The 12,817-nt window shown below is 35.9% G+C and overlaps 1 protein-coding gene across 3 annotated transcripts in view; it reads right to left on the bottom strand.

The window, feature by feature from the left end:
• Nucleotides 1-8,492, bottom strand: part of RALGAPA2 (Ral GTPase activating protein catalytic subunit alpha 2) — a 171,550-nt gene extending 163,058 nt beyond the window's left edge. For 2 of the 3 annotated variants that reach the window (XM_039326149.1, XM_039326148.1), the window contains exons 1-2: nucleotides 8,194-8,492; nucleotides 1,890-2,000 (exon numbers count right to left, since the gene is read on the bottom strand). In XM_039326149.1, the coding sequence (XP_039182083.1) occupies nucleotides 1,890-2,000; nucleotides 8,194-8,299 (217 nt within the window). In that variant the 5' untranslated portion in view covers nucleotides 8,300-8,492. The remainder of the gene's footprint in view (nucleotides 1-1,889; nucleotides 2,001-8,193) is intronic. The other variant, XM_039326150.1, reaches the window with a different exon arrangement.
• Nucleotides 8,493-12,817: the final 4,325 nt, after the last annotated feature.

Here is a 12,817-nt window from a genome sequence, read left to right as displayed (position 1 = left end):
ATAATTTGTCATACATGTTTGGATAATCTTTGCCAGTTTTTCAATTTTAAACTCCTTTAAATTACTTATTATATTTATGCTTTCATTCTTTTCAGATGACTAATCTTGAAAAGGATATTTCCTAGTTTCTACTTTCTTCGGCAGTTTTAAATGTGAGAAAGGATTAAATTAAGGTCTAAAGGATTAAACACTTTAATTTAGCTAAGATATTAGTGAAGTAAATATATAGTAGAAAATCTCCAATATGAAGCATTTAGTCATACCCAGTGAAAGAACAGAGAAAAAGCTTCAAGGATAAAATTAACATCCTATATTCTTGTTGCTTAGAATTTGATATGAAATTAGAGTCAGCAATGGTGGTTATACAGTTATAAATCTACAAATTTCTGGAAAATGAAGAAAATTGTAAAAGAAAGCAACAGATGGGTATTTCAGACACTGGAAGTATCATGCAACCTATGTAGTTTTATCTCAGGAATACTGACACTGATACACTGTTCGAGCTTTGATGTAGAAACTTTCATTCCATAAATGCTATTCTCTATTAATTTAATGATGATATTTATATATTATTTTAGTTTGTTTTAATGAAGGAAAAAAAACCCAACCCAGCCCAGATAATGATTTAAACACAAAATACCGTATGTCTAAGATCATCACTTATTTCCAAGACAGGTTTGACGGTATACTTTAAAAACTGTGTCCGGCAATTAATAAGATAATGTTCTAAAGTTCAAATTGAATATATATTTATAGATTTAGCTTGTCCCAAAACGGTGCCCAACACTTAAAACAATATGGTTAATTGCCATATGCTCATGCTGAAACAGGTTGTACACAGTAACTCCTTACTATATTAAAAAAAAAAACAAGCCTTCCTTAAACCAGACTAATTGAGCATATTAAACTTCTACGTACATGTCTATTACTCGAATCAGCAGGAGAGGCTATTTTGAAGGTTTTCCTACTCCCAGAAGTTTAATAATCTAGACAAGATCTTCACTTGCATGAAATCCAGATAACAGAATGCATTCATCAGAGAGATGTGCATGGCTCTACTCTACCAGCACTTAGAAAAATGGTAGAAATTTCACTAAGCTTTGAATTGTTAAATTGTTAAAATTTATTATAATAATATTGATGTTTAATTTTTCATAATTTATATTGTGTTAAAAATTGCTAAAATGCATTTTTATGGCTGCAAGCTCCTTTGTATGGGTAGAAAGGCAGGATAGAAATTTAATAAATAGTTAAAGCATTTGTAAACAATCTCAAAGACAATTTTTTGAAAGGTTAGATTGTTGTTGTTAGTTGCGAAGTCGTGTCCGACCCATCACAACCCCCTGGACAATGTTCCTCCAGGCCTTCCTGTCCTCTACCATCTTCTGGAGTCCATTTAAGCTCACACCTACTGCTTCAGTGACTCTATCCAGCCACCTCATTCTCTGTCGTCCCATTCTTCTATTGCCCTCAATCTTTCCCAGCATTAGGCTCTTCTCCAGTGAGTCCTTCCTTCTCGTTAGGTGGCTAAAGTACTTGAGTTTCAACTTCAGGATCTGGCCTTCTAAAGAGCAGTCAGGGTTGATCTCCTCTAGGACTGACCGGTTTGATCACCTTGCAGTCCAAGAGGCTCACAGGAGTCTTCTCCAGCACCATAGTTCAAAGGCCTCAATTCTTTTGCGCTCAGCCTTTCTTATGGTCCAACTTTCACAGCCATACATTGCAACTGGGAAAACCATGGCCATGACTATATGTGAAAGGTTAGATAGACTTTCCTAATTTCTAATGATCTGATTAATTACTAAAGATATTTGAAATATACAGAGCTTTATATATTGCAGAAAATAAGATAGAATTAAGCATCTTAAAAGACAACACGCAGTAGTTACCTTTTTGTTTCAGACTGGTTTCCAGTGTTACAAAACTTTCATAGAAGATAAGATAAAGTTGAGAATAGTTGATCTCAAAGAACTGTTTGAGTTCACTTCCATCTACAGCATCTATACAAGAAAGATTAAAACAAAAAGTTACTGTATGTGAAAGATATAATACATAAATTATTATTAAAATGCATAAACAAAATAGTGTAATAGGAAGAAAATACTGGAAACACAACTATATGACCCAAACACTAGCATTAAAGGACAGTATTCAGATTATCTGGAAGTTTGGAATTGTCTAGTTATTTCTATATTTATAAGTAAATTCCATTTTAAGATAGTTTAAAATACTTGAAATTTCTGCTCATGCTACAAAATTTGTGATCACAATTAAAAATAAGGTATCTTAAATTTTATTTTATGATGGATTTAATTCACTTTTATATTGCTTTATAAGTTAGTTCCATGTATTCACAGTTTGCTTTGGTATTTCAGCACAGTAATGGTCCAATGAACGAGACATTCAATGAAATTTTCAACAGATGCAGCTTATTCAGTGATCTGAGATGTTATAAATGAGTCACGCCTGATGTATCTCTACTAATATGTACAGTTTCTTAAAATTTCAACCTGTTATAATTGCAGCTTTTATGTTCTTCCACACACTTCTTTCAGCAGAAATAAGGGAAAAAGTAAACTCATTCTTTATTAAAGTTACAGTTCCTACCCCAAGCAACTGGGATGAAAACACCCCTGGAACCATGTCAAAGTGACCACTCTCTCAGTTTAGAAGAGATCAAGTTGACCATGACCTTAACAGAAGAGTTAAAAGAAAATCAATGCCTTTCTTTCTGTTTTTAAATCAGCTGAACTAACTGCCAGGACACTTAAGGAGGAAACTCAGGCACTCAGTGTAGCTCAAGACAGCATTGTCATATGCCTGATCTGTTCTAGCACAGTTACTTGCAGGGATAATTTGGTCTCACCTCTTCCCTGAACTAGCTTTCTACTTTCACAAGCCATGATTCCAATTTTAATTCCAATTTATTGAATCCTTTGACAACAAGTAGAAAAAAAAAACACAAGCAGAACTTAGAAGTATATTCAGTATTCAGCCTTATTTTTCACTTCTTTTTCAACTCTGGATCCCTTGTCTCAAAACAAAGCCTTGCAACATTCTATGTTACCTAAAATACCTTGTCTGTGCAAAGTAAATCAGCACAAAAATCCTCTGAATGGTCAGAAACTGCTGTTAAAAGAGGGAAAATAACTTTGGGTATTGTGTGGTTTTAAAATTTTAATATAAATAAATATCTAGTCATGTATATCTTCCCCTTCTATCATATCAAACTTTGCAATTTGTTAACAAATTGTGTACTTTCTTATAAAACACTTAGATCTGCTGGAGGATGCAATCAAGAGTTGTGATTAGTAACAGTTCAGGTCTTTTATTATCATAGACATAATTTAAGAGCAAGCAGAATGAATAGGAAATTGCTGCAAATTATAGGAACAGTGTTCCATAAAAGCAAAATGCACATTTTATTAATCAATCTTTATGATGAAGACCCCTTAAGGACATAAAAGTATATCAAGGCAGAAGTAACACTGAAAGGAAAGGAAGTTCATTTTGACCTTGGTAGTAAGATTCTGCATTTTTACATGATTCCATTTGTCTGAATAATTTATGACTGCTAACAAAAAAGGAAGTACAGATAGCACTTCCTCTCATTTTACAGTAACTAAAAATAAATGGAATAAAGACAGCCAACCAGTCTCCTAAAGTTCGGGTGAAAACATACAAAAATTTTGGATGAGAATACCAAAATCTCACATGAGTTGCTGATCCTCTCAGATGTCAAATATTACAACACACCCACACACCTCTCTCTCTCTCTCTCTCTCTCTCTCTCTCTCTCTCTCTCTCTCTCTCTCTCTCTCTCTCTCTTTCCACTCATGCACATATACATGCATACCCATACACAGTCATGCAACCATAATTTTATAATGTGATCCTCAGATTACTTATTGGGCCTATCAGAATACACTAAGAAAATATCTGAATAATCGGAGAATTCAACTTTCCTGATATTTGCAGAAATATTACAAAAGATGTATGTTTATCAAAATCTATACACAGACACAACAGGACTAAAATTATTCTAAATATGCAGCTTTAAATATGGTAGAGCATAAGCCTCAACTAATACTGCAGAATGTATTTCTAAGCATTGTGAATATGCTAGCTCTACCATATGATTGTTATCCATAATTAAAAAAATTCTAACATGAAAACAAAAACCAGAAAAATAAGGCCCAAAGTTAAAAATAGTTTACAAAAAGGAAAATATACATGAATGCATTCCTTTTTGATTTTCAAGTGTCCCCAAAACCCAGCATATAAGTATCAATCTCTGTAGTTAATTCCATTAATGACAGTGGTATTCCTGATAAAATTTATTCTGGCTATTGAAATTTATTTATCTGTGTAAGAAATATCATAGATATTTTACTACTTTTTCCATAATTCTCCTCTTCATAGCTTATCAAGGAGAGGTAAAAAGCATTTGCTATAACTTGGTATTATTTAGGATTTAAATTGTAATATTTTTGTTTGTTTTGAATTATGAGAATACAGCCTGAATAGCATACTTTTACTTATATAAACTGAGAATCTGATGCAAGTGGAAAAGAAACTGAAAAGGTGTTAAGAAAGATTATTAGCTTTAGAAACAGAGATAATTTTTGAAATTCTCTTTAAAAAAAAAGAAAATCTGAGGTTTTAATGGAGGGAGAAAACATTCTAAACATAAACATGCAGTTTTACCATCAGATTAAAATAATTTAGGGTACAGTTAAATTCTTGTAAATTATTTACTAGACTTTCTTTTTCAAAAATATGAATGTGTTATCAGACAAATAATAATAATAACTCAAAAGGAAGGACAATCAAAATCTTTTTGGGGCAACTATTATTTCCAATTCTTTTACTACTCAAACTTTTACAGTACTTAATCTCTCTAAGATTTCTTTTTCAGATTGGTTCATTATTTTCTGAATGTGTTTCCTCGACAGTAGGTAAAGCTACACCAATAACTGAAATATAATACTGCATAATAATTGCCTTTATCAAGGTAGAATTTACCCACAGCTTCGTTCTCACTAACATACAATGAATTGGTAGAGATGCCACTTTTAGTACAAGTTTAAAATAACGGTACTAATAGCAACCACCATCTTATTTTCAGACAAACGTGTTTTCCAACATTCAGGATTAGAAGGAAATATGGGTATATATTAATCATTGGGTTATATGACAGGAGTAAAGAATAAGATTTGAATTCTAAACGTTTTATGCTCAAATACCTCAGATCTTTAGACTTTGAATAAAATGCTGGGAGCTTCAAACAGCCCATTTCAAAGTCAAAGTACCTGTTTGCAACTAAAAACAGAGGTTGAAATATTTTGCATGCCCCTCTGACATCTTAGTCAGCAGATAATAAACAGTAATTACAGTTCAGCTACAAGTCCAGCCACTTTTAGTAGAGGATAAAACTGCACAGTTGTTGTTCTTAGCATTTATCTCATCTGGCTCCAGTGGCTGCTTGTTTTTGCACTGCACTCACCTAGCTTTTAGGGTAAATCTATCTCTATATATTATATGACAAGGAGTTTCTTTCTCATCCAGAATACAATACTGATTAGGGATGAGCCTCAGGGAAAACTAGAACCTCAATCACCTCACTCATAGTCCAACACTTTAACCATTATATGATGAAAACTCTCTCAAGAAATAAACTCCAGTAACATACAACATCTACTTGCTAAAATGTACAATTTACACTTTAATGAACAGATCCCAGCATTTTACTAAAAGGATAGGGCAGCTCTTTACTCATAAAAGTGTATACATCACTGCTTCATAATACTTCATTATTTTGGGAATCTCTAAAAACAGCACAATGTTGCTTTTATGAGTCACATCTGTTACATCAATTCGAAGAGATTATTATTAATATTAATCCAAAAATGGACAGATTTCAGATTTATAGAGTTAATACTGCTTTTAAATCTTTAAGAAGTCAGCAATTATAAGATCATTTATTCACTCATTATTAATTTGATGCCCCTTGATTCCAGCAAACTCCCTTTCCTGGCAATTTCCAGGACTTCATAACTTTCAAGGGTATATATTTAATAGTGAGTGAAGACAGGGGTTCTGTTGGTCTATCTGTCACCTTATCGCTTATCATCTTGATGATAAGCAATGAAGAGGTTAGTGGAGACCCCATGATTTTTGGTCTTGGGACTCATTGTCCATTTAATTCCAAGATTCTCCTGACAAGTGAAATTCAGACTCTTAAGACCTGTCATGGATTTCACTACGATTGTTTTAGCATATTATTTTAGCAGAAGTTGATAATTTATTTCTGGTTTTCAATACGGAAAGCAATAGTTTATATAGCGAAGTATTAGAAAAGTTGTCTTTGTCAGGGGCTGACATATCTGAGAAGTTTAGAATAGTCCATGCTCCCTCTGCAGGCATGATGACTAGATTAGATCAGTGTACCCTAGGAGTGGGTAGATCATGTAGATTTCAGAGAATTCTGAGGGATATTCTCTCAGGCCTGGTCCTTTCAATAATCCCCCAGGCATTTTTTGATGCAGCATCTCCTAATTGCCCTCTGTCCAATGCTAAGCCCATATGTTTTACAAGCTTCAAAAAGACATCAACAAGCAATTTGGCCTTCTATATTTGGCCCATGTTATAAAATCAATTGCCACTAGAGTCAAAGCAAGTTCATTTCTTACAATTCAGAAGGGGTAGCAAAATATATTTATTGTTTCAGATCTTTTGACACTACTACTATAATTTCTATTTTACATATTATTTTTAATAGTGTTTAATTAGTATTTCTCTCCAAAGCTGTTAATGGAGTAGAATGGTAATTAATCTATCTAAATACTTTAAATAAACATGAGCAAGATGCTAGATTTTATAGAAATGAGGCCATCATAAGATAATGACATTTCCAATTCATGAGTGAGGTCAGAAGCAAGGAGATAGTGAGGCTTGTTCCTTGAAAAGATTTTAGTTTACTATTTAAAAGGATTTTCACAATGCATATTTTAAAAGGTCAAAAATTAAAATGTACAAAAATAAACTTCAGCAATCTGTAGAAGCTGATACTAAAAGGTAAAGCTATAAATAAAAGATATCACTTCAGTGTTGAGATGAAGAACTCCCATGGTGGAATTTTATCTCCTTGCACAAAATTAATATTTTTGCTTCCCCTTTAACAGTATATTATGTAACTTCCTGGAAGAACATTGTTTTATTATTAGAAGCAGATAAGGTGCAGCTGAAAAATTCTGCTTTTTTACTGCTTTTAGTCACTAGAAGCATTTGTTTGCAATGAATGAGAGAAAATCCTCAAATAAAATTAACACTAATGCCAAAAACCATTTTGTTCAGCTTTAACATATTGGAAACCATATTACTCAGTGAACTGGTACTTCTACATACAAATTATTTATTTGTCCAATATAGTCCCTGTTAAAAATGTGTGGGTGGGGAATCACTAACAACCTCAGACAATACTTCAGGAAACAATTTCCTATATTCTCCAGTGATTCCCTGCATCATTATGACAATGGTAAATATCCAGTCATCAGAAGATAGAGAAAAGAAATTAATATTCTGGTTTGAAGTTTGAGGTCATGGAGGATCCTGTACTATGATACTGTGGCTTTTAAATTTTATATTGTTATCACCAACTTAGTAATCTGCACAGCTTGAAATGCATAAACAAAAATGCATCACCAATCCTCCAGGCTATTTTGCTGTATCTAACCTTACAACTTAGGACTAATTTTGGCACTTTAAAATATAGGGGTTTTTTAAGCTGCAAGAGAACTTCTGGAGCCGGGCTTTTTTTTTTTTTTTACAAGAAACTGGACAACAATCTAAAATCAAGGAGGGGAACGAGAGAAGGAACATAAGCGGCGCATTGAAGTGGGTTCTAAGGCAAAGCTTCAGGCATGAAGCTTTTTTGAACCAGCAGCAAATTCCACGCGACAATTGCTTGACTGCTATTGCTAAGGCTCCTGTACCTTTAAAGCGCTTCCTGTAACCCCTACAGTACCATCAGTCAGCTAGACCAGAGTAACTGCCAGCTGTTGGTGCAGGAGGCGGGAGATACACGATCGCACCTGAGACGCCCGCCTCCTACTCCCGACCTGTCTTTCAAACCCCCTCCCCCTCCCTCTCCCCCTCCCGGGCTTAGAGCTGTGCTCTCGCCACGCCACTCACCCATCAAAGCCCGAAGGTGCTTGAGGCGAGTCAGCGGCTCTTTCCGCGGGTCCAGCGCCTTTTGCGCAGACTTCTTGACATCCGCATGACCCCTCCGCGAGAACATCTCGAGGGTGCTTGAAGGGAGTGCAGCCGCCGCGGCCGCCCTCCCGCCTTTGTCCTCCCTCGGCTTCTTCTGCACAGACTCTCGCCCCGAGCTTCGCTCTCCTGGCCAGTCTCGGGGGCTGAGCCGGACGCTCAGCCACAGAGAGCGAGAGAGAAAGGTTGCGAGCGGGGAGAGGGGAAGGGGGAGGAGCTAAGCCCCGTGTGGGGAAACAGGCGGGGCTTGCCGCCGTCGCTGGGCGGGGCATAAGGTAGCAGTCAGAGGGACTTCTCTCGTTTTTGTGCGAGGCGGCGCCTTCACGGAACGGAAAGGGGTTTGCCTCCTATACTGCCGGAATATGTTTCGTTTATTTAAATTACTTATAAATAAGTGATTCCTCCCCCAGGGCTGGAAGCTCTAGCCACGCGCATTCGCGTGACTTAAATTCGCACATTTAGAACTACAAAGTCCAGAGGGCTGGATGGGCGGCCATCTTGGCGGGCGCGGGGTTGTCCAGAAGGCGCAGCCGCTTGCAGCAAGTCCAGGGGGCGCCTTGCGTGTTACGTTGCTCCTGCGGGCGCTGGCAGCTGCTCCTGACATGTGACCTTGATATGAACTCCGCAAACGAAGCTGTGAATAATTGTACTAAATTACAGGGGTTTTCATAATGGTTAACCAGATATCATTAACTGTAAATTCAGAATTGTGCGGGGGTTGAAATGGATCCAAGATTGCACTTTGTTTGCTAGCTGCCTCTATTGGGAATAAAGTATACAAAATCATTATACTCAAATCAGATTCAGATAGACCTGGAAGCAGCTGAGCTCCCCGTCAGAAAACGTGTGCTTGAGGCTTACTCCATATATTTTGGATTATAATTCCCATGATTCTCAATTGGTGCATCTGGAGAAAGTTGTTTTTCATTGCAAAGTATGTACTGTACTGGGAATTCTGAGATCTCTAAAGAATATAGAACTCTATAGGATTCCAAGGAAGAAGCTTATTTAATTTCAAGAAATTATATATCATTCCTTTTTTTAAAAAGTCAAAAGCAATTTTTATCAGCAATGGTGAGAAACTGCTTCATTACTAATCATCATAAATGTTGAGTGACTCATTTCCCAGCTTGAGGAAATGGATCCAGTGCAAACAGTCCTAGCTACCTGACTGACTCCACAATCTCCTGCAGTATGATTGGCTTCTGTGACAGATGAACAAGGCTGATGTACAAAGGGCTTGTTTGTTTGTTTTAAACTACCTGAGATTAATTTTTAAAGGCATTTTTCCGTGTTTGATGCCTGTTTGAGGAATAAATGTTGCTACAATCATGTCTCTACATCAAAGTCTCTTGGTTTCTCCACAAAATATATATTTTTAAAATATCATTATCCTTACTTGAAAACAATCCTATAGTGTCTCACAGTTTGTTCTATATACTAGTATCTGTATTTCAGGATTACAAATAGTGCTCATGATGATTATTGGGACCAAAACTTCCATCACTAAGAAAAATGGTCGTTAAGTGAGTCATTCAATTTTACCACCTCTTTTGCTGCAGTTATTAAGGGAATCATCATGGTCATTAAGTGAATCTGGGTTCATCCGTTGACTTTGCTTGTCAGAAGCCAGATGGGAAGGTCACAAATGATGATCAGATAAGCCCAGGACTCTGCAGCCATCATAAATAGATGCCAGTTGCCAAATACCTGAATTTTGATCACTTGCCATGGGCATGCTCTGTCGGTTATAAGTATGAGGTTTGGCCATAAGTCACTTTTTTCAATGCTGTTTAATTTGAAAAGGTCAGTAAAAGAATGGGTTATAAACCAATACCTGTGTATTATAATAAAATACCAAGATTTCTTGTGATCTTTGAAAAATAATATCAATAAAAAAACTTTTTGTACTTTTTTTTATTTCTAACAATTTAAAAAGGTGTTAACAAAAAGGCTTAATGGACCCTCAGTTGGTGCACAAAATTCACTGGAAATACATTCATGGTACTTTTTAAAACTGCAATGTGCATATTACCTCATCACAAGAAAGCTACCATAAAACAGCCAATTTTAAATTCCAGATAAGTGATAATCTGAGTTACTTTTGAAATTTAATGTACATATTTTGAATGTCATTGATCAATTGATTTATGTTTAGAAATATATGCATGTGACCTTATGTATTTGTACAATATTCTCCTCGGGTATTTCTTTAAATGTAAAACAAGTTTTACAACATTTAAAATATTTTGTTTTACTACTATATTTAATAGTTCAATCTTTCTAGACTGCATACAGCTTTTTATTTCAGCAATATAATTCAATTGTTGGTCATTTTCATCCTAATTTTAAATTGCAGTATTTTATTTTATTGCCCTTTAGAAACTTACTTGCAGGTTCTCTTCAATTTATTTCTGTTTTGCCCTCTTTGTTGTCTTTTATGTATTGTTAATAACAGTGCTTTTTTTGTAAAAAAAAAAAAAAAAGGTGCAGGAACTCACACGTGTCATACAACCCGCCTTGCCTACCCTACAAGGTTCCATCCAAAAAAGGTACCGGAACTCTGTTCTGGGTGTTCTATGACAAAAAAAAAGCCCTGGTTAATAAAAGTTTAATTTTCCCCATGTTTAAGTATGCCATAGATAGAAGTACACTTCTATGCTTAGATTAGCAATGGGGATATCCAGGTTTTCTCATTTAAACTTACTGTGTGACATGGGGTCAATTAGTCTCAATCCAACCTACCATACAAATTTCTTGTGGGGAAAATGTGAATTACCTTTTACTCTGAAATGAAAAGTAGAATTGGAATCAAATAAATACATAAAACCTGTTTATCTTCATATCTTGCAAAGTTCTAGGCTGTGATCTTTAGCTTTCTTACAAATAAATTATTCATACTAAACTGTGACTTCCTGATAAACATATATACAATTGTTAAATTAGTGACTTAAATATTTTCTAAATAATAAATGTTAGTAAATGTATTTGTTTCATCTGAAAATTAGTTTGTGATTATATATGGACTGACAAGCTTTAATTTTCAAAGAAATATTCTTATTGTTCAGAATTGCTACTCTTCATATTTTGGTGTGGACATTTTTATATTTAACAAGACATTCTTACCTAAATCAGTTTTCTACTACAGTACTGGCCAAAGAGCTGGAATATATATTTATTGACATTCTATATAAATAAGGTCATTAACATCTGCTTCAAAGAGGTACTAGTTTGGCACATTTAAAAGAAAAGGGGCTCACTCCCAATTTTTTCCGTTAGAGCAGTGTTTCTCAACCTTGACAATTTTAAGGCATGTGGACTTCAACTCCCAAAATTCTACAGCCAGCAATGCTGACTGTGGAATTCTGGGAGTTGAAGTCCACATGCCTTAAAATTGTCAAGGTTGAGAAACACTGTGTTAGAGCAAAGCATGTGGCATTTGGTTAAGATGGTGTTTTATGGACATTGAAGTACTTCCGCACATCATTGTTTCTATTTCCAGATCCATCCAAACCTTTCTGAAGCTATCCAGGCAATTTGCCTTTACTGATGGCAATCACAGAATTCTGAGAACATCATCAGTCAATCTGTGGTCCTTGCAAATAGTTAATAGGAATTAAAAAAAAAGAAATTATTCAGTGATCCGTCCCAGGGGCAAGGCCACTTCTGTAGTAATAAAAATCCCTTCAGCTTACTCTTATCTCAGAAGGGGAAACAAATATAGACAGTCACCCATTATGTTCAGTACAAGCTGTATATGGTGGTTTAGCTCAGAGGTCCCCAACCTTTTGGGTACCGGGGACCGGTTCCATGGAGAGAGGTTTTTCCGTGGAGAGGGTGCATCGTTTTGTGTGCTGCCTGCCCCCCACGGATGGGCCTTTTGCTTATTTGTGCGGCCCGGTACTAGTCCATAGACCGGGGGTTGGGGACCCCTGGTTTATCTATTTTACTAAAATCTAAGATGATTAGGAAGTTGCCTGGTGATCAAATCATTCATTTACATAACATGCTAACACCCTAAGAAAATAGAATGAAAAATATAAACACTAGTTGATTTATATAAACACTGGGATATTCACTAGTTTCCTCATCCTGAACTCCCCCTATTAAGAGAAGAGCTCTGACTGGTTGTTCTGCATGATTGGGCCTGAGGAAAAGACAGTAAAACTAACAATCTATTTTGAATTCTATATGCTTAATCTGACACCAAATGATCTGTGGAGAGATGATATCTGGCAAAACTAGTGTAATATAGGGGCTTCCAGTTAGGCGCCATGGCAGAATGGACATAGGAAGATGGGACTCCATCTTCCACATTTGATTTCGCCCCGCTGGGGAACCTAAAAAGGGTCGCAAGTCAAAAAGGGACCCTCATTGATTGCGGAGGCCCTTCCGCTGGATCCAAGAAAGCCTTCCAAACTGGCGGGGGAAAGACTGGCTACATTTGTGTGGCCAGTCAGAAGCTGCTGACAACCGAAGATAAGCACTAACAAACAATTTTTGAGCAACGGGGATGGAACTGGATGAGACTTTATCCTCTTTTTAT

Source organism: Crotalus tigris, unplaced genomic scaffold, assembly GCF_016545835.1.
Source record: "Crotalus tigris isolate CLP2741 ecotype Arizona unplaced genomic scaffold, ASM1654583v1 scf7180000024339.11422700, whole genome shotgun sequence".
Classification (NCBI taxonomy): Eukaryota; Metazoa; Chordata; class Lepidosauria; order Squamata; family Viperidae; genus Crotalus; species Crotalus tigris.
The sequence above is the reverse complement of the archived record's forward strand: the minus strand, read 5'-3'. Positions and strand labels throughout refer to the sequence as shown.